A 21,847-nucleotide genomic window follows, 5' to 3' on the forward strand; every position below is an offset into this window, starting at 1 on the left:
TCCATCTTCTTGATGTTTACATCCTGGGGAGTGCAGTAGAGAAGAGGGGCGAAACACTCCATGATGGCCTTCTTGCTTTTCTCAATAGTGAGAGCATCGTTGACTCATTGACGCCCAAAGAAGCGCCCCACGTCGGCGTTACGCCTTCATTGAACTTCTAGAGATTTTTCATCATGTCTTCCAGAGGCATGGCTCTCCGCCTCCTCTGGATGCGTGTCTAACCCGGGATGAGGATGCCCATCGCCTCCGCTCCGCCCAGGTCGCAGGGACCACTACCACGCCCGCCCTGGCCGTAGCCGAGAGCGTGATTTGGGAGCCGGGAGGCGGTTCGCTTAACCTTCAGTTGGTCCTCCTGCTCACTACTCCGCTTGCCAGGCATTTGTGGAGCCTTCGCGCTCCGTGGGAAATACGCAAGCCGCCGGGAAACGTACGGCTGCACGGCCAATGGAGCAGCGCCGGAGAGGACGCCGCTCTGCGACCCCGCAACCACAAACAATCATTGGTTTGGCTCTAACGGACCCACATCTCGCGAGGCTTGGCAATACCGGGACCGTGCGCGGTCCGCCAGCTCCGCCTAGCTACTGCTGAGGCCGGACGGTTCGCAGTCACAGCCAATATTCAGCGAAGGGAGGTTACGTCCGTCAGATCTCGCGAGACTTGGAGAAGCCCGCCGGGAGTCGGGAGCCCGGAGCCGGGAGCCGGGAAAGCGGCCAATCAAGCGCCTGCCTGCCGGAGGAGGCATGATGGCGGCCCAGGCGCTGGCGCTGCTGCGGGATGTGTCGCGGCTGGAAGCGCCGCTGGAGGAGCTACGCGCGCTTCAGTCGGTGCTGCAGGCGGTGCCGCTCAGCGAGCTCCGCGAGCACGCGGCGGAACTGCGCCTTAGTCCGCTCTTCTCCCTGCTCAATGAGAACCATCGGTGAGAGGACCCCGCAGCTTGAGCGGCGTGGGGGTGGGAGGAGGCGGAGAGGGAGACTCCGCCAAGTGTGGAGACGGGAGCGGGTGGGATGGAGGGAGGGCTTTACCCAGTCGCACATAAAGGTTTAAGAACTGAAATTTCAGAGAGGGAAGGACCCTAGGCTGAGAGGCAAGAAATGGGGTGCAAGTCCAGCCTCGGAGCTGTGCACCCTGACCATCTCCTGGCCTCACTGCCTTCATCCTTGAAAGTAGGAATTGAGGGCGGGGAAGCAAGGTGGCCCACCTGCAGGGGGGACTCCACACTCTAGTGCACAAGTGCTTGACTTTTTTTTCTCCCCAGAGGGAGTCCTATCCTGGCAATTTTGCTAAATCCATCAACGTTTTAGATTCATATAGCATTTGATCCAGTAGTTTAACATGCAGGTATACTTTCTCTTTCATAATTTAGAAGAGTTAAAAATATTTGTGATCCAAAATTTTTCTACTTGAAAATATTGTATGATCCCACTTATATGAGGTACCTAGAGTAGTCAAATGCATAGAGAAAGTAGAATGATGGTCGCCAGGGACTGAGGGAAAGGGAAAATGGGGCGTTCGTGTTTAATGGACGCGGAGTTTCAGTTTCAATGGGAGATGAAAAAGTTCTGGAGTTTGATCCTGGTGATGACTGCACAATGTGAATGTACTTAATGCCACAGCACTGTACTTATAAAATGCTTAAAACATAGAAGCAGGAAACAGGAATTTCAGAGGATAGCTGGTGGTAGGGGGAGATTAATCGGGGAATTAAATTACATGCATACATGCATAGCCCATGGACACAGACAATAGTGTGGTGAAGGCCTAGGAGTGGGGTGGAGAGGGTCAATGGGGAAACAAAGGGGACATCTGTGATACTTTCAATAATAAAGATAAATTTTTAAAAAGAAAAAAAAATGATTAAAATGGGCCTGGTCACACCACTGACTCAAGAACCAGGTCACAGTTTGATTCTCTGTCAGGGTACACGCCCAATAGGAGGCGTGCAAGAGGCAGTCCATCAATGATTCTCTCTCATTGATATTTCTGTCTCTCTCTTTCTCTCCCACTCTCTGAAATCAGTTAAAAAGATGGTAAAAATTATAAATTTTATGGTATGTACATTTGCAATTTTTTTATTGATTGGTTTTTGGAGAGGGAAGCATTGATTTGTTGTTCCACTTATTTATGCATTCATTAGTTGATTCTTGTATGTGACCTAACTGGAGATCAAACCTGCAACCTCAGTATATGGGGACTGCACTCTAACCAACTGAGCTACCTAGTGAGGACCGCAATTTTTTTTTTTTTTTTTTTTTTTTTTTAAGGAAAAGAAACCCATTAGCGGTCTCTGCCCCCTTTCATCCACTCCCCAGGTTCTGGCAGCCAGTGATCTGCTTTCTGTCTCTGAATTTGTCTATTCTGGACATTTCATGTAAATGGAATCATTGTCAAAAGGAAGCCTTTGTGTCTGGCTTCTTTCACTTAACGTATTTTCAAGGTTCATGTACTTCATTCCTTTTTGTGAGGAATATTCCTTTGTGTGTATATAACACATTTATGCATTTAATTGATGGGCATTTGGGTTGTTTCCACTGCTATGAATATTCGTATACAAATTTTTGTGTGAGCATGTTTTCAGTGATCTTGGGGATATGTTCATTTTTAAGGCTTTTGCTATTTATTGCTTAATCGCCTTTTAGCAAGATCATACCAATTTAATAGTGTGCTTCCTATTAGCAATGTATGAGTGCTCAGTTGCTTTTACGGCCTATTAAGAGACAAAGAAGTTCTTGAAATACCTTCTGAATGTACATCTGGTAGTCATCAAGTTCTGATTAATTTACTTCTTTAATAGCTCTTGAACCTCTTGCACTCTTTCATCACCTCACAATAAACTTATAACTGAAAATTCTTTCTCTAACATTGACAGAGTGATTTCTAGAAGTCCGATCTCATCATGTTAATTCTGCTTTAAAACCACATCTTGACTTGCCATTGCCGTCTGGGAAAAGGTGAAATTCCATAGCAGAACAGAAAAGACCAATCAAAATCTGATTGCTATGCATTTTTTTAAATTTCATTTCTTGACATTCATCTTTTTCCTTTTACCTTCTTCCCACTTCTCTCCCTTTCTGATCCCAGTCATACAAAGTTACTTGTGGTTCCTTGAATGCATAACACTCTGTGCCTTTTCATGTGCTACTATGCCCTTTACCTTTCTTCCCTTGGGTAACTTAAAAATTTGCTCAGGTATACCCTGTACCCTTTGTTCTTTACTGAGTTCCCACAGCTTCCAGCTTTAAGCTAGCGTTTATCTACCGGGATTATAGTTTCCTATTTTTCTGTATCTCCCATTAGACTGAGCTCCTTGTGGTTATAGAATATATTTTATCATTCTTTGCAGCCCCAGCACAGGCATGGCACATAATAGGTACTTGGTAAATGTTTAATAAACATTTAATGTTAAAGTAGAAGCTGATGTTTTGAAGAGAAGTGTATGTGGAGATCCTCATTGAGCCAGGTGTCAGATATTATTAGATTCCTTTCTACCTGAAAGGACATGAACTAATGAGGTCTATGGTATCTCCTTTAGGGAACAGATCACTTTGTGTGTATCCATTCTGGAGAGATTGCTCCAGGCTCTGGAGCCAGTTCACGTGGCTCGGAACTTCAGGGTTGACCTGCAGAGGGGACTGACTCACCCCAATGATTCCGTAAAAATCCTCACTCTATCCCAGGTATGAAATCTTGCTAGCACGTAATAAGGGAACCAACCCTTAGTGACCACCTGCTCTGGGCGAGGTTCTGTGCAGGGAAATGAAGGAAACATGATCTCTCGCTGTCCCTAGGGAGTGTCTAGTCTATTTGAGTGTACATAACTATGACCAGGGGGATACAAGTTAAAGTAAGAAGTTCTAAGTACCATCGGCAGTATTCATTCATCAAATACTGAGTTACTTTTACATGCCAGGCACTGTACCATATGCTGTTAGAGCTACCAAGGTAAATAAAACTTACTTCTTTCCTTAGAGGAGCCCCTAGTCTAGAGAAAAAGATTGCCATGTTAAGTCATGTTATTACACTGGCATGAACAAAGTTCTGTTGTAAAGGTTACTAAACCAACAAATTAAAACAGTTCTTATCAATCTGGTAATCAAAACATGCTACTATTTGGGTGAAGAACTGCTGCTGAGAATGTTAGGATCTGAGCAGTTAGTTTATCCAGTAAGTATTCAATTACTGTTTTTCCTTTTCTCCTCTAAAGTGTTTATTCAACAAATTGGGGAAAGTATCAATTTATCATTTATGTGCCGACACTGTAGTATGTGCTTTACCTACTTAGTCTCATTTAATCTTCATTACTATCCTGTACTTAAGTATTGTATTCCCACTTTACAGGTAAGAAATTGGGCTCAGAGAAGTTATTTAAGCAGTGGTCGGCAAACTGCAGCTCTGTTGACTAATGAGTTTGCCAACCCCTGGCCTAGGGTTTCAGTTTAGCTAAAAATGAATAGAACTAGAATTTTTATTGTTTTCACTCACTGAGGTGTCTCAACTCTTTACCCATTTTATTTTTTTATTTTTCTTTCATAGACATGACTATGCCATTGTGTGCTTGGCTTTAATGAATTTGGATTATTTGGAATTTTTAATGACTTGTCTTACAGTTGTAATCAGTAGCTCTTAAAATAACTGCACACTAAGGTAATTTGACCATCATCGCTTCACTTGTTGCCCTACCTTGGAAGAGTATTTCTGATTGTTTTTTTCTTTCAGGTTGGAAGAATTGTTGAAAATTCTGATGCTGTTACTGAGGTTCTAAATAATCCTGAATTACTAAAACAAATCATTTATTGTATTGGTGGAGAGAATCTATCTGTAGCTAAAGCGGTGAGTCAGCTGCAACAATCCACTGAAACATGCAGAGGTATTTGTGTCTTAGAAGACAAAGAAGGCTTTCTGGAAGGAGAGGTGGACGTTTAGAAGGGATGATTGTGTAATTGCAGCTTCATACAGACGGTGTCAAATAAGTACTAGTAAACTCTTTCTATTTCCTATAGTACACAGATCTAAGTTTTCTGTCATAGGGTTTATACTGGGTTACTACCTAAGAAGCAAAACTTACATAATTATTTTCTGTTGAGAATGCTATGTAGCTTTTCTAATTATAAATAGTAATAGCTAAAACATAGGGAATGCTCATGGGACAGGGTACATTCCATACACTAATTTTCACATCAGTCTTATGCAGTAGATATTACTATTTTGTATTTTTATGAATTAAGATATATTTTCTTTCCTTATAAGGCCATTAAATCCCTGTCAAGAATATCACTGACCCAAGCTGGATTGGAGGCTTTATTTGAAAGCAATCTGCTGGATGATTTGAAAACTGTAATGAAAACAAATGACATTGTTCGATATAGGGTCTATGAGGTAAGTTGAAAATCTCACTTTCTGATGCCTACGATTCAGAATTCAGGAAGGGTTACCTTGGAAGGCAAGATGGGTCACTTAACATGCATTTATTGAGTATATAGTATTCTTAATAAATCAATAAACATATCCCCAGGTGAGGATTTAAAAACAAAAAATAAAATCTGGTTCTGTCATTTCTCTGCTTGAAATCCTCTACTAAGCCCTTAGAACATACTTGATAAATGAGTAAGTGAATGACTGACAGAATGCACGCAAGAATTAATGAATGGTTTTTACATTCTTTTTATTGTTGCTGATTCAGGCTTTTGTACCTTGATGATAATTTCTTTTGTAAAAAGTGCAGATACACCCAGATATAATGGAGTGTTACCGGTTGCCTCCCATACGTGCCCCAACTGGAAATTGAACCGGCAACCTAGGTGTATGCCCTGAGAAGGAATCAAACCTGTAACTTTTTGGTGTATGAAATGACGTTCCAAACAACTGGGCCTCCTGGTCGGGGCCCAAAGTAATTTCTTATTTGTTCAGTGAAATTTTCCTACTTGTGGAGATAAATACATGTAATAGATTTTTAAAAAATTTCTTATAAAGTGCCTCATCCTGCACTTATCATAAAATGAGATTTAACAAATTTGGGGTTGTTTTGACCTTTCTGTTTTTCTCTTCTTTCAGCTAATTGTGGAGATCTCTTCTGTGTCACCAGAATCTCTAAACTACTGTTCCTCCAGTGGGTTGGTAACCCAGCTCCTCAGAGAGCTGACTGGAGAGGACGTGCTAGTCAGGTATGTTGGCTGAGAGAGTTCTTAGAGCAAAATGTCCTCCTTTGGAGGGCCAGAAAACAAACTTGGGACTTATCTCCCCTAGTGGAGCTTGTGCCTAGGTTGCAGTCTCATGACAAAGTATATTCTGAAGAAAGGGCCTTTAGAAAATTGCTCAAGTGATATTGTGACAACATACTGGAACTTAGTATGTAGCCTCATATGAAAATACAGCTACTTTAAAAAATATATATTTTTCTAATGATTTCAGAGAGGGAAAGAGATGGAAACATCAATGATGAGAGAGAATTATGGATCGGTTGCTTCCTGCAAGCCCCCTACTAGGGATTGATCCCACAGCTCTGGCATGTGCCTTTGATTGGAATCGAACCCGGGACCCTGCAGGCTGACGCTCTATCTACTGAGCCAAACCAGCTAGGGTAATACAGCTACTTTTAATGACTGTGTTCCCTGTCCTTAGGCATACATGCCTGCTTTAAAAAAACACACAACAAAAACATATTTTTTAAAATTGATTTCAGAGAGGGAGAGAGAGAGAAACATCAATGATGAGAGAGATTGGCTGCCTCCTGCATGCCCCACACTGGAGAAATTGAGCCCATAACCTAAGAATGTGTTCTGACCAGGAATCGAACTGTGACCTCCTGGTTCACAGGTCAACGCTCCACCACTAAGTCACACCAGGTGGGCTTCCTGTCTGCTTTTAAAAATTTGTAATCACATTATAACTGCCATTTGCATTACTTAATGTGCTACCATACACATTTTTTTTGGTGTTGTTAAATAAATAGCACTATGGCATGATAGGAAAACATGGACTTTTAAACAGAGTAAGACTTGGGCTTACATGCATCTCTGCTTATTAGCTGATTAACCTTGTACAAATTATTGTAACCATTTTGCACCTCAAGTTTCCTCATCTAACTGGAACAATGACAAATCTATAAAGGTAATATGAGGATTAAGTGCATTTATCATAGAGACCAAGACAGTGGCTGACATAGGTCCTCAAAGAAATTTTAATTCCAATCTTTTCACTCCCAGTACTCTACTCTCCAAACCCCCTTGTCAAATGTTTCCTTGTTGATATTCTTCAATATACCAATATATCTTCACTGTTGAACACTTGGTGTGCTTCAAATATTTTGCTGTTATAATAGCACTATAGTTCTCTTTGTGTATACAGAAGTTTGTTTTCCTTAAGTGATTTTCTGGTTGTCCTGTGTTCTTTAAATGTGACTAAAATTGTTAAACTCATATGCAAAAATCAGTCATCAGGTACACTTTTTCAAAGCATTTTTAATAAGGAAATTAATTTTGTTAATTTTTTATTTCTGTATCAGATTTTGTGACATAGGAAAAAAACTTACAAATAGTTTTTAGTTAACTGGGGAAATTTGATAATGTTTGGGTATTAAGTGATACCAAAGAATTACTGTTAATTTTTAAATATGTGGTAAAGGCATTATAATTGTGTGAGAAAACATGTGTTTTAGAGATGTATACTAAAGTATGCAGGGGTAAATGGCAAAATGACTAGAACTTGTTTTAAAATAATTCAGCAAAAAAGTAGAGAAAAAAATAGATGAAATAAGTAAAGCAAAATCGTGATAACTATATAATCAGGATTATGGTTACCTGGGGGCTTACTGTTCTGTTCTCTGTACTTTTGTATATGTTTGACATATCAAGATAAAACAGAAGTTTTTTTTAAAAATCTCTTAGGAAGTAGCTTTATTATAGTATAAATAATAAGCGCACCTTAAGTCAGAAAATCAAGATTTAAGTCTAAACTGTACCTTGTAATAAAGATGTGATTCTGGACAAGTCACTGCAATTTTCTCATCCTGTACCTACCCTCATGTGAAAAGTAGAGCCAGGATTATTGACCTTTCAGATTTCGTGGGAAGAATTAAATAAGATAACCTACATGAAAACAATTCCTAAACCATGCTAATCATGTGCAAAATCTTGGCATTTCAGAGCCACTTGTATAGAAATGGTGACTTCAATGGCATATACTCATCATGGACGACAGTACCTTGCTCAAGAAGGAGTGATTGATCAGATATCTAATATGATTATTGGGGCAGATTCAGACCCTTTCTCTAGCTTCTATTTACCAGGTGAGAAATACTGATGCCTGTAGAAATGATGGTGCATGTTTTGTGTCTGAGTTATCGCTGTCAGGGCAGACCAGGGATCATCATCTTTAGAGCTTATTCCCTTGAGATGATACCCAACTCATAGCCTCTTAATGAGGTAGAATCTATTGCTCTGGGAGCCATGCACTATTGATTCTGATTTTCTGGAAATACTACTGTTGAGATCATTAGGATTTTTTCCTGTGCAGCTCAGCCAAAAGAAACATAAATTAAAATACTAGTAGTGATATTTACAGTATATTCACAGATTCATCAAATCTTTTGAGTTGTAATCTTTAGCTAATATAGGAACTATTCCAGCTATTCTGTTCAATGACATGATTGATTAGTTCTTCTTGAGCATTTTCAGAAATTGGAGATTTACTCCATTAGGTAGCCTAGATTACTTCATTGAAGAAAATCTGCTTTAAAATTTCTTCCTAATAATAACTCCAAACTTACCTTCCTGTGGTTTGTATCCACTGATCCTTGTTCTTTGTTCTCCCTCTTGCTTGTGACAATGCTTTTTGAATCCAGCTCCATTAACACCCTGGAGACCACTCTTTTTAGGTCCTTCAGTATTTCCTCATGGTCTGTCTGATTTCAAAACATAGTACTATAGCCTTTCTTTTTCTGGCCTATAGTTTTTTTTTTTTTTTTTTTTTTTTTTTAAATTTCTTTATTGATTAAGGTGTCACATATTTGTCCTCATCCCCCCATTCCCATCCCACCCCTCTCCCCACGCATGCCCCAATCCCCTGTTGAACTTAACCGTTGGATAGGCTTATATGCATGCATACAGGTCCTTTGGTTGAACTCTCCCCCTCCCCCCACCCTCCCCCTACCCTCTTCTATCCTCCCTCTGAGGCCCGATAGTCCGATCGATGCCTCCTTGCTTCTGGTTCTGTTCTTGTTCCTCAGTCTATGTTGTTCATCATTTCCTCTAGATGAACGAGATCATATGTCACTAGATATATACTAATAAGAACTGAATGTGAGACGAGCAATAATATTTATGCTGACAGGCAAATTAATCAATCTGTAGCGAGCTTCCCCCTGAACCAACAGTTCTTTTGAGACCCAATTTCGATGTCCAGTAGTTCCTTATGTGTACATGTCAGCACTGACCCCTCAGCTCTGGATGGTGGACAAATGGTGGTAACGGAGGTCCGACTCCCTCTGGTTTGGTCTCGGCCGAACCCAGGGGCACGGCGTCACCCGGACTAAGGGGCACGTGGCCTCACCCAAACCCAAGGGGCGCGTGGTCTCACCCGGGCCTGGGACCCAGCCTCACCCGGATGGATCCAGGAGCGCACGGCCTCACCCGGACCCAGGATCTGGCTTCACCCGTACCCAGGGACGCTTGGCCTCTCCCAGACCCAGGGGCACGTGGCCTCACCCGGGCTTAGTTGCACAAGGCCTCACCTGGATCCAGGGACACATGGTCTCTCCCGGACCCAGGGACGCTTGGCCTCTCCCAGACCCAGGGCCACTTGGGCTCACCCGGGCCTAGGTGCACGAGGCCTCATCCGGATCCAGGGACGCATGGTCTCACCCGGACCCAGGGACGCTTGGCCTCTCCCAGACCCAGGGGCACGTGGCCTCACCCGGGCCTAGGTTCACGAGGCCTCACCCGGATCCAGGGACACATGGTCTCACCCGGACCCAGGGACGCTTGGCCTCTCCCAGACCCAGGGCCACTTGGGCTCACCCGGGCCTAGGTGCACGAGGCCTCACCCGGATCCAGGGACACATGGTCTCACCCGGCCCCAGGGACGCTTAGCCTCTCCCAGACCCAGGGCCACTTGGGCTCACCCGGGCCTAGGTGCACGAGGCCTCATCCGGATCCAGGGACGCATGGTCTCACCCGGACCCAGGGACGCTTGGCCTCTCCCAGACCCAGGGCCACTTGGGCTCACCCGGGCCTAGGTGCACGAGGCCTCATCCGGATCCAGGGACGCATGGTCTCACCCGGACCCAGGGACGCTTAGCCTCTCCCAGACCCAGGGGCACGTGGCCTCACCCGGGCCTAGGTGCACGAGGCCTCATCCGGATCCAGGGACGCATGGTCTCACCCGGACCCAGGGACGCTTGGCCTCTCCCAGACCCAGGGCCACTTGGGCTCACCCGGGCCTAGGTGCACGAGGCCTCACCCGGATCCTGGGACACATGGTCTCACCCGGACCCAGGGATGCTTCTGGCCTATAGTTTATTACTGTCCCTGTGAAAACATAGGACCTGCAGTTTATGCTGTCTTCTTCCCCTATTAAAATATATTTTTGTAAATATCTCTAGGATTTGTGAAGTTTTTTGGGAACTTGGCCATCATGGATAGTCCTCAACAGATCTGCGAGCGTTTTCCAGTTTTTGTGGAAAAAGTCTTTGAAATGACAGAAAGTCAGGACCCCACCATGATTGGTGTAGCAGTGGACACAATTGGAATCCTGGGATCCAACATTGAAGGAAAACAGGTTTTACAGAAGACAGGTTGGTATGACTTGTTTTGGCTTTCTTTAAGGATATCTTAATTTTTAAAGTTTTAATATGTCTTTATTTATTTTAGAGAGAGAAGAAGGGAGGGAGGGAGAAACATCGATTGGCTGCCTCTTGCATGTCCGGGCATGTGCCCTGACCAGAAATCAAACTGGTGACCTCTCAGTACAGGGGATGATGCTCGACTAACTGATCTACACCGGCCAGGCCAGGGATATCTTAATTGTTGACAAGGCTTCAATATGTAAGTTTGTTGGCTGGTACATTAATTGCATTGTTAAAACTATTTTTATATAGGGCAATCTTTTACCACGACCTTGGACTCATTCCTAAAAAGTCTCATAATTATTAGTGAATATTTTTTTAGAACTCAGCTGGAACAAGCACTCTTTCCCGCTACATCTTCCTTAAATAGTATTCATGGTAAAAAGATGATGGGCTGGAGTCAGAAAGAACTGGGTTCTTTCACTGACTTAGCTTTTTTAATTGTATTTACTTCACTACTTTAGGCCTCATTTTCCTTGTTTTTTTGGTGTTTTTTTTTCCAAATCTTTATTGTTGAAAGTATTTCATTTTCCTAATTTTTAAAAAAGGGTATAACAACTACTTCTCAGGGTTGTTATGAATATTTAATGAAAAGACACATTTTTATACGTGTAATGTCAAGAACTGGGGAAAAAATTACAAGATGTTAAGAGTGATACTTTTGCCCTGGCCAGTGTAGCTCAGTTGGAAGAGTGTTGTCCCGTGCACCAAAGGTCGCTTGCTCAATTCCTGGTCGGGAACATGCCTGGGTTTCTGGCTTGATCCCCAGTAGGCAGCCAGTGGATGTTTCTCTCTCAGATCAGTGTTTCTCTCTCTTTCTCTCCCTTCCTCTCTCTCAAATCAGTAAACCCGCCGAAACCGGTTTGGCTCAGTGGATAGAGCGTCGGCCTGCAGACTCAAGGGTCCCAGGTTCGATTCTGGTCAAGGGCATGTACCTTGGTTGCGGGCACATCCCCAGTAGGGGCTGTGCAGGAGGCAGCTGATCGATGTTTCTCTCTCATCGATGTTTCTGACTCTCTATCCCTCTCTCTTCCTCTCTGTAAAAAATCAATAAAATATATTTTAAAAAAAAATCAGTAAACCCATTTTTAAAAAAGTGGCACTTTATCGAACATCCATGCGTATCTTGAAAGCACTGAATTTGGCACAAAAAATTAATTTGGTGGCACTTGTAAAACCCTTGTATGGAGTGTATGTTTAAAGTAATATACCGTTGTGTATCACAATTAGTATCCTTGTTATATGTACTTTTCTAAGTGCATTTTCCTATGACATAGAACCCTTTTACAATCCTTCAAAGAACATACCGTTGTCATTCTCATTTTATAGATAAGGTAGTTGAAACTCAGAGAAGTTAAGAAAATTTTCTAAGATCATACAGACTGTGTGGCAGCTGCTACTCAAATCCAGATCCTTTGATTCCTAATCATCCACACTTTGACTTATATATGCTGTATAAGTGTTGACAAGGATGTGAAAATTTTATGTTATTTGTATTTTACCCTTGTATATATGTGGTGGGAATGTAAATGGTGTGGCCATTGGGGAAAACTGTAGTGGTTCCTCAAAAAATTAAACAGAATTACCATATGACCCAGCAATTCCACTTCTGTGTATATACCCAAAATAATTGAAAACAGGCTCAAATAGATATTTGTACACCTGTGTTCATTAATAGCTATTATTCACAATAGCCAGAAAGGGTAGAAATTACTCATGTTCGTTGATGGATGAAAGGATAAAGCGTGGTATATACATGCAATGGAATGTTAATCAGCCTTATGAATGAATGAAATTCTCATACATGCTACAAAGAAAAACCTTGAAGACATGCTGAGTGAAATAAGCCAGACACAAAAGGATAAATACTGTATAATTGCACTTATACAGTACCTAAAATTGGCAAATACACAGAGACAGAAAGTAGAATTGTGGTCACCAGGGAGTGGGGACGTTCGGGAATGGGGAGTTATTATTTAATGAGTACAACTTTTAGTTTGAAATAATGAAAAAGTTCTGGAGGTGGATGGTAGTGATGGATACACAACAGTGTGAATGTACTTAATGTCACTGAGCTATATGCCTAAAAATAGTTTAAATGGTAAATTTCATGTTATTTGTATTTTATGACAATAAAAACTATCTCATTATCCCTCAAAGGAACTCGATTTGAACGCTTATTAAAGAGAATAGGATATCAAGCAAAGAATGCCTCAACAGAGCTCAGAATTAGGTGTTTGGATGCAGTTTCATCTCTTCTTTATTTACCAGTAAGTAGAGTGGGAAATTAATGAAACATAGTGAGATGTGCTTGGGAGAATAAATCTGTATGAGTTAACATAATACTGATTAATTTAATACAAATGTTGATCAGTTAAATGCCATCTTTCTTACTCTTAGTAAAAGAGTGTAATCCTCATTATATGACTAGTGACATTTTTAAAGTTAAAGTGGAATCATAGAGTATTGGAACTGGACCAGACCCTAGATATTGCTTAATCAACCTCATTAAAAAACAAATTAAAAACCTGATAAAATCTGGGTTGAGTTTGGGGAAAAGTGCTCTAGACTTGGCAGAGATCACACAGCAAGTTAATGACAGAGTGCTGTGTTTCCTGACTTCCAGATGTCTTGCGATTTTTCTTTTCTGTCCTGTAGCCTGAGCAGCAGACTGATGACCTCCTGAGAATGACAGAATCCTGGTTCTCTTCTTTATATCGGGACCCGCTGGAGCTCTTCCGTGGCATCAGTAATCAACCCTTTCCTGAACTACACTGTGGTGCCTTAAAAGTGTTCACGGTAGGCAACCCCTTCTTTTCCACAGGTCCTTCTGGGACTCTGTCTGTTCAACACATGAGAACTTTCAGTGAGCCAGGCATTCTGCCATGTCCCAGGGATACACAAGTGCATAGTAGTTTCTGGCCTCTGCTATTACTATAGACTAATGAGGGAGACAGATGTGTATACATACAGTTTCAGTAAATGGTGTTAGATGTTGTGGCAGAGCACAGAGTACTATGAGTTCACAGAATTAATTCCAGATTCCTTATCTACTATCAAGTAAGCCCTTATTGTCCTAACCAGTCTTCTTCATGAGCCTTATTTCTGGCCATTCCCATTCGGGCACTTAACCTTTTGCACTCGGATGTTGAGATTAAAATTACTCTTTGAATGTATCAATAATTTGAAATATAAAAAAATCCAAATAAATAAGTTTGTATGAAAAGAAACTCCAGTTTTTTATTCTACTGCCGCGCTTTGTAAAATCTGGGGTATTTAAAAAATTAAATCCCGAGTAGAATAAAGGAATAGAGAAAAAAGCAAGCGAGTGCAAAGGGTTAATGCTCTAGTGATACCAAACTGCTTGCTTCATATCTCTGGGCCTTCATGTGCCCTCTGCTTTAAACATTCTTCCCTGACTTTGCTTGTTAACATCTTATTCATACTTCAAGGACTGATCAAGTATCTCTTCAGTGAGCTTTGCCCAAACCCACAAGGTTGAGTTAATAAATGTTGGCTCTCATATTTTGCATGTATTTATTCATTCAGAAAAAACTTTTTAAATATATTTTTGTTGATTTCAGAGAGTAAAGGAGAGGGAGAAAGAGCTGGAAACACCAATGATGAGAGACTCATTGGTTGGCTGCCTCCGGCACAGCCCCTACTAGGGTTTGAGCCTGCAACCCGGGCATGTGCCCTGCCAGGAATTGAACCATGACCTCCTGATCCATAGGTCAGCTCTCAGTCACTGAGCCATGCCAGCTGGGCACATTCAGCAAATATTGATTGAGTTTTTGGTGGGGTTTTTTTGCTAGGTGCTAGGGATACAATAGTGAACAAAAATATACAAAGACCTTCCTTTCATGTAGCTCACTGTCTGTTGAGGGACCCAGATAGTAAGTATAATTGTATAGTTCATTATATAATTAGAGTTGTGGTAAGGATTATACCTCTGTGTTCTATTTATTACATTACTAGTGGCCCAGTGCACGAAATTCGTGCACTCGGAGGGGGGAGGGTCCCTCAGCCCAGCCTGTGCCCTCTCACAGTCTGGGAGCCCTCAGGGGATGTCTGACTGCCATGGAGGTGGGAGAGGCTCCAGCCACCTCCGCTGTGCTCACCAGCCTTGAGCCTGGCTTCTGGCTGAGCAGCACTCAGGGGAACGCACTGACCACCAGGGGGCAGCTCCTGCATTGAGCGTCTGCCCCCTGGTGGTCAGTGCATGTCATAGATACTGGTCGTTTCGCTGTTTGGTCGATTTGCATATTAGTCTTTTATTATATAGGACAGTGGTCTGCAAACCACGGCTCGCGAGCCACATGCAGCTCTTTGGGCCCTTGAGTGTTCTAACGCCACTTCTTCAAAATAGACTCGCCCAGGCCAAAAACCGACTTCTGCACATGGGCCACAAAGTTTCAATCGCACTGTATGTGCGCACCCGCACATGGTATTTTGTGGAAGAGCCACACTCAAGGGGCCAAAGAGCCGCATGTGGCTCGCGAGCCACAGTTTGCCGACCACTGATATAGAATGTTGAAAATGTTTATTTATTGACCTATTAAACAGAGTTTATTGAGAATAGGAACCATACCTGATGTATCTTTGTAGTCCTAGCATTTACCATATAACCAATTTATCTATTTTTTAATAAATATTATTCTTAATGTTTATTTCATTTTTGTATTGCTATATATTATAATTTACTTACCCACCCCCTCACTGTTAGACATTTATATTGTAACTGTCACACTGTAATGAATATCTTTTTTTTAAAATATATCTTTATTGATTTCAGAGAGGAAGGGAGAGAGAGAAATATAAATGATGAAAGAGAATAATTGATCAGCTGCCTTCTGCATGCCCCCTTGACCTAAATCAAACCCAGGACCCTTCAGTCCGCAGGTCAATGCTCTATCCACTGAGCAAAACTGGCTAGGGCTATAATGAATATCTTTGTGTACAAAGACTTTTTTTAACATTTAGATTTTCTTAAATTAGATTCCCAGGAGGGAATTTACTTGGGCAAAACATTAACATCTTTAAGGTTCATGTTGCCAAATTTTTTTCCAAAGGATTGTGCCATCGACTAACAAACTTAATTTCTTAAGATTCAAAGGAATTGTGTTCTCTCTGCCTTTCATTCCAGGCCATTGCAAACCAACCCTGGGCTCAGAAACTTATGTTTAACAGTCCAGGTTTTGTGGAGTATGTGATGGACCGGTCCATGGAGCATGACAAAGCTTCAAAGGATGCCAAATATGAACTGGTGAAAGCACTCGCCAATTCCAAGACAGTTGCAGAAATCTTTGGGAACCCAAATTATTTGAGACTCAGAACTTATGTGAGTGAAGGTCCATACTACGTGAAACCTATTTCCACAACAGCAGTGGAAGGAGCTGAGTGATTTCTTCTAGAATCTAAATCAATTTTGGACCAAAACTTCTAAGGCATTTGACTTTCTGTATTTTACTAAACAGAGACTTCTCTCCCCCCAGAATTATCATAGAGTGTTGAACCTAATTTTATCACCAGCATTTGTTGTGTTTCTACATAAAGTACAATATGAAACCAAGCACAAACTTGGTTATAATTGAAACATATTTTTCACATTCATTTGACTGTCTTACTGTTTGCAAGAAGATGGAAGTTTTGTTCTCCCAGAAAACTTTTGTGGACTTACTGTCTTTTTTTTTTTAAGTTTGTTTCAGCCCTAGCCAGGTGGCTCAGTTGGTTGGTGTGTCGTCCTGTACACCAAAAGGTTTCGGGTTTGAGTCCAATCAGGGCACATACCTGGGTTGCAGGTTCGATCACTGGTTGGGTTGCATACAGGAGGCAACCGATCAGTGTTTCTCCCTTCCTCTCTCTAAAATCAATAAACATATCCGCTGGTGAGAATAAATAAACAAATAAATAAATGAAATCTGCTTGAACTAAAATAGAACCAAAATTGTTTCTCTTCGCCATTTTTTTTTTTTTTAACCTTTTGCTCTCTTTTGGTTCTATTTACAAAGTCTTGGATAAAAGTATTCTCTGAAAATCAAGCCAAATGGGATCTCAAAATTATGTTCTCTATAATAAGAATAAATACTTTGAAAAGGTCTCTTTTTCTTTTTTGTTGTTGCTATATTTCCTTTGAAAAATAAACTTTTAAAAAATGTTTCTAGTATTCTTTGATGCTTTTTTTTTATATTTATCAATGGATTTTACTCTGTTGCGGTTTTTTTTGGGCGCGTGGGTGCGGGGAGAGGAATGATAACATGCTAACTCAGAAAGGTCTCCAGACTTTATATATTGGTGGGTCTCGTTGAGGGTTTTGCTTCTAGTTTTTCAAATTCATCAAGTCAATATTGAGTTGATCAGAGAAAGGGAAACAAACTCCTAGTAATCAAGGTAAGACGAGGTCATTAGGGTGGGCCCTAATCCAATGACTGATGTCCTTAGAATAAAAGGTAAGTTTGGACACAGATACAACACAGAGGAAATATATGAGGTCACAGCCACACAGGAGACAGCCATGTGAAGACGGAGGCGGAGATTAAAGTGATGCATCTGTAAGCCAAGGATTGCTGGCAACCACCAAAAGCTAGAAGAGACAAGGAAGGGTTCTCCACCACAGGCTTCAGAGAGAGATGTCCCTGCTGACGACTTGATTTCGGACTTCTAATCTCTAGAACTTCAAGCGAGTAAGTTTCTGTTGTTTGATGTCACCCTATTTGTGGTACTTTGTTATGGCATCCCTAGGAAACTAATACAGAGTATATACGTAACAAAATAAGAATTGGTTACATCCCACCTACAAATCATCTTCTAATTAGTACTTAATGAAAATGGTTTCACAAAAAGAGGCCCAAGTCTTTATATACTAGTGAGGTTTAAGTTAATATATACTAGGTAGCTAAAACTTTAAATTGAATATAATCCGCCACCCAGATTACTAAAATGTTTCCTGTTTGTTAAATTCCTTATTTTGTGTTTTCTTTAACTCAGCATTCTCAAAAATTAGTCACCTCTGCTATCACTTGAGTCATGACAGTTTTATAAGAAAATGATTTTTTTAAAATTCACTAGTTGTAAAGAAACAAGACTTTTGGTTGTAATTAAATTTAATGTTCTAACTTTTCTGGATGAGAGGTTTTATTTGAAAAAGAGTCATACTATACCAACTTAAATTCTTTAAAATGAGATTTCAATATGATAGAGTGTATCAGGGCACTAAAAACACTTTGCAACTTTCTGAGTACAATTAAAACTACATAAAACACAAAGTAGGAGGGGTGCTTTCTGTAACAAGGTTGGAGGTTAATTTAAAAAGAACACACGTATAAGAAAAATCCTAATCACCAGAATACATGGCATTGTTTTTTATAGTACCAATATGAAAACGTTTAAAGCTGTCAAGGTATGTCAGAAGCTTGCAGGAAATGAGTCCAGAGTAAGTTTCGAACAGTGTACATTCTTTCCCATCATTAATTTCCTTCCATGCCAAGGGCATTTCGGCATCAGTAGTTTCTGAAGATGTGAAGATGAACTTATAGCAACATCTGTTGTATCTGATGTGTCTTTTCCCAGAAAACCTTGAACTGTGGATGGGTATAAGGCCAACAAACTTGGCACAAATTCCTACAAACACATCGGCAGGCACTATAATGGGTACTTCTTTGAAAACTATATACATCATCCGAGCCACATATTGGGACATAATAAAGGCCTCACCGCTACAGTAATCTGGGTAGTACTTTTCTGGGTATTCAATAAGAGGGACAAATTCTTGGCTAGTAGGGTCTCTATTGGGCATATCCTGTTGGATAACTCTTCCTACATAGATATCTTCAAGGTGTTCTTTCAGATTGAGAAGGTAATTTACCAAGCTTAGTAGATTGACAAACATATCTTCATCAACTTTGAGAATGAATAAGGCGTTAGGGCAGAAAGTCACAGCCCACTGCGTCATTGTGATGATCTTTAGAGTTTGGTTCTCGGCACTGTCCAAAAAGATTCCTTCGATTATATCATTATTCTTATAGGACTCTTTGTCTATCTCTTGCTGGGTAGTTGCCAAAATAGGCATTCCCAAAGCAAACAGTGTGAGAATGGGATGCCCTTGGACACTGGTCATGTTACCCCAGGTTTTTCTGATGAGGTCACGTCTTGTTCGGTTTCCGGGGCTACTGAAGATAAGAGAGAGCAAAAATATGTTCTTCCCTTTACACATCTCCGACTGGCTCAAGACATAATATTTGGAAAGATTACTTCTTAGGGGCTCCATGTTCAATTTTCTTGCCCTATCCTTAATTTCAAGAACTTTCATATCTACATAAGGCAAAGCATGCAGAAAGTATTCTTCCACAAAATCAGCCCCAAAAAACAGGGCATGAAATAGGATAACATTAAACAGAATGAAACACCACTGGTGAGTCCGAAGTCTGCAGAATGTCACCTAAATAAGAAAAGGACACATGTTCATTCAACTTTCATCTCCATTTCTGTTTTTGCCCCCATCGAACACTAACTATATCTCTTACAACACTTAGTGGTACACTATTTTAAGTGTTTGTTTTTGTTAATCTGTCCCCAGCTAGATCATGGCATTTCTGGACAGCAGGCATCATGCTTATCTCTTCTCCAGTAGTGCTGAGTTCAGTGTTTGGCACAAAGTGGAAACTGAATAAAATGTTGGTTTTCTTGCCTGTTTGGATGAGAGCCTGCTTACTATATACAAGGTTCTGTGTCAAAGCAAAGAAGAGTCCCACGTAGGCACATGGATATAAAGTAACAAGTGGCATCATTGTGCTAAAAGCCTATAGGAAAATACATGATGTTCTTTCTGGAATTGAAGATCTTGGATCAGTTTCTTCTCTAATTACAAAGGTCAAGGGCTATTTTTCAATGACAAGGTTGCTTTTGTTGGCCACTGCACGATGGCTATTATCAAACATTTACATTATTCCAGTATGACTTTTCAACTTACTCTAATACTTAATTCTGACATTGTCTGTTTTGACAATGTTCCTTAATCCATCTGAGATGTCTGTCCATATGGGTATATTCCTGCTATCTGCTTAGCATCCCATTCAGAGATCTGGGACGGAGTGGTGCCAAGCTTCCGTCACTTTATCAAAGGAGATGGCAAATTTCCATCTAGAAGAGTATATGCAGTACTGTAATATAATAGATCCAGGAAACATTATAGGAATTAAATCTGTATTCGTTGGCACTTCCATCAACAAAACCTCCATAATAATAGGTACCTCTCATTGAACAATTGTCATGGGCCAGTTGCATGCCTTAATCATTTAGCCATGGCAATATCCCTTTCAGCTAGGTTTTTCAAAATTAAGCTGTGCATCGAGCTGTTGAGTAATTTGCCCAAGATCATTCAATGTGTAAGGGGGTGAAGTACAGCCATGATTTGAACTCAAATATGTCAAATTCCAAAGCTCACTCTTAACCACTAGAGAATCCTGACTCCTATCTTTTACTTTTCCATGTCTGTTGAATAGGAAAAAAAACCCAAACCAAAGTCCTGATATTAGAATCTGAATTCCTTTCCATTTTCTCAGTGCTGGTTATTTGTACATAGAAGAAACTCCAGCCACCTCAAAGGCTATTGTAATAGATAGCAAATGTTTCAGAGATTATAAGAAACTTACCTGCATGTTGTCTGTGAGCAATTTCAGGGCTTTGAAAATTACTGAGTCCAAATGCCAAATTATGCCCAAATGTGTCTCAGGATCAAGCCAGTCTAACAGCAATTGAAGTAAAGTACTTTGTGCTTCAGACTTTAAGGATAAGGTTTCTAGCCAATCGACCTGAGCTTTGTCCCAGAATACCTGCTGGCTGTATAGGAGAGCAAGTGCTGATCATGTTACAGCTAGAGTGAATCCAGAACAAAGAGTTAAAAAAAAAAAAAAAAAGCAAACCTCTTCAAATGCTTCCACTCTTCTGTACCTCTTGAAACTGACCTTTTGTCTTCATGCCAGTTTCTGATGAAGTATGCCTGGGAGTTGAAAGAACAGTTCACCCACACCACCTCTCCACAGCATCATCACACAAGGAGAAATGTCATAGAGTGTTTTTGGAGTGCATCTCACGCAACTGAACAGTTGAAGTAATTCATGCCCCCCACACATGCACGTGCAAGAAAGGTAATAAACATCCAGGAATATGTGTCATACCAGTGGGTGCAATTTTTCTCCCCATATAAACAAATGGTGAGGTTTGGGGTATGTTTCATTGGGAAGGATTTTGAATTCCTAGTGTAGGCTATGGAAGAGCTTTACTAAATCAATTACATGTTATCCTCTCCCAGGTAACTAGCCCAGAATGGAAAATAACGTGTAGTCTATTTTAGCCTGAATTGAAGAGACTGAGCATTTGATATTTAGCATTAGCTATTTTCCTAGAGCATATATATGTAGGAATTATCTCAAGCATTGTTTCCACCAGTAAGTTTATTTTCAGGAAAGAACAACATCCAGCATATTTTCATATTTCTGTCACAGAAGCAGTTGTACTGAGCACTCTGTTATCAGACCAGGCTATTTTTTTTCCTCTTTCTTCTTTTCATATGTTGATCTTCCTACTGGCTATTCATGTCAGGTTTTGTAATTACTTGACTAGGAATAACTCATTGCATTTAAAGTTGTCTATGTTTTCTCAACAATCATTGCTTAATATTGGAACTTTTTACAAAGTTGGAAAACCATTCAACTGAAAGGGATTTTTTACATATACTAAATCTAACAATTAAATAGGTCTTAGAGGTATTTAATTAAAAACATCCTATTTTGCAATTTTCATTTTTTTAGAGCCATATATTTTTCTCCTGGGTTTCCTCTGAGCTTAAACTTAGAGAATTTGGTTTCTTCGTCCGTAACAGGTTCACACAATATATTGCCTCTGGAGCAGCTCCATCTGGAATTTCCAGTTTTAGTCATCAAACTCCTACCATATTTGGATTGAGACCATTTGCTGGAAACATATAGAGGTGTTTGGTTTTTCTGGTTACCT

At 40.7% G+C, this 21,847-nt stretch overlaps 2 protein-coding genes across 2 annotated transcripts; one reads left to right on the plus strand and one right to left on the minus strand.

Annotated features, from left to right (window-relative positions):
- The first annotated feature begins 676 nt into the window (after positions 1 to 676).
- Positions 677 to 16,433, plus strand: PSMD5 (proteasome 26S subunit, non-ATPase 5). Its single transcript, XM_008152124.3, has 10 exons — positions 677 to 916; positions 3,530 to 3,674; positions 4,714 to 4,827; positions 5,245 to 5,373; positions 6,049 to 6,158; positions 8,139 to 8,281; positions 10,595 to 10,786; positions 12,998 to 13,107; positions 13,496 to 13,636; positions 15,984 to 16,433. The coding sequence occupies exons 1-10, from the start codon at positions 741 to 743 to the stop codon at positions 16,239 to 16,241; spliced, it is 1,518 nt and encodes a 505-aa protein (XP_008150346.1). The 5' UTR covers positions 677 to 740; the 3' UTR covers positions 16,242 to 16,433.
- A 1,737-nt stretch (positions 16,434 to 18,170) lies between these two features.
- On the minus strand, positions 18,171 to 19,274 carry B3GALT9 (beta-1,3-galactosyltransferase 9). The gene has a single exon (XM_008152155.3). It carries the CDS (start codon positions 19,143 to 19,145, stop codon positions 18,171 to 18,173), a length of 975 nt encoding a protein of 324 aa, XP_008150377.2. The 5' UTR covers positions 19,146 to 19,274.
- Between the last annotated feature and the right edge of the window lie 2,573 nt (positions 19,275 to 21,847).

Source organism: Eptesicus fuscus, chromosome 15 (genome assembly GCF_027574615.1).
Source record: "Eptesicus fuscus isolate TK198812 chromosome 15, DD_ASM_mEF_20220401, whole genome shotgun sequence".
In the NCBI taxonomy this organism is placed as follows: Eukaryota; Metazoa; Chordata; class Mammalia; order Chiroptera; family Vespertilionidae; genus Eptesicus; species Eptesicus fuscus.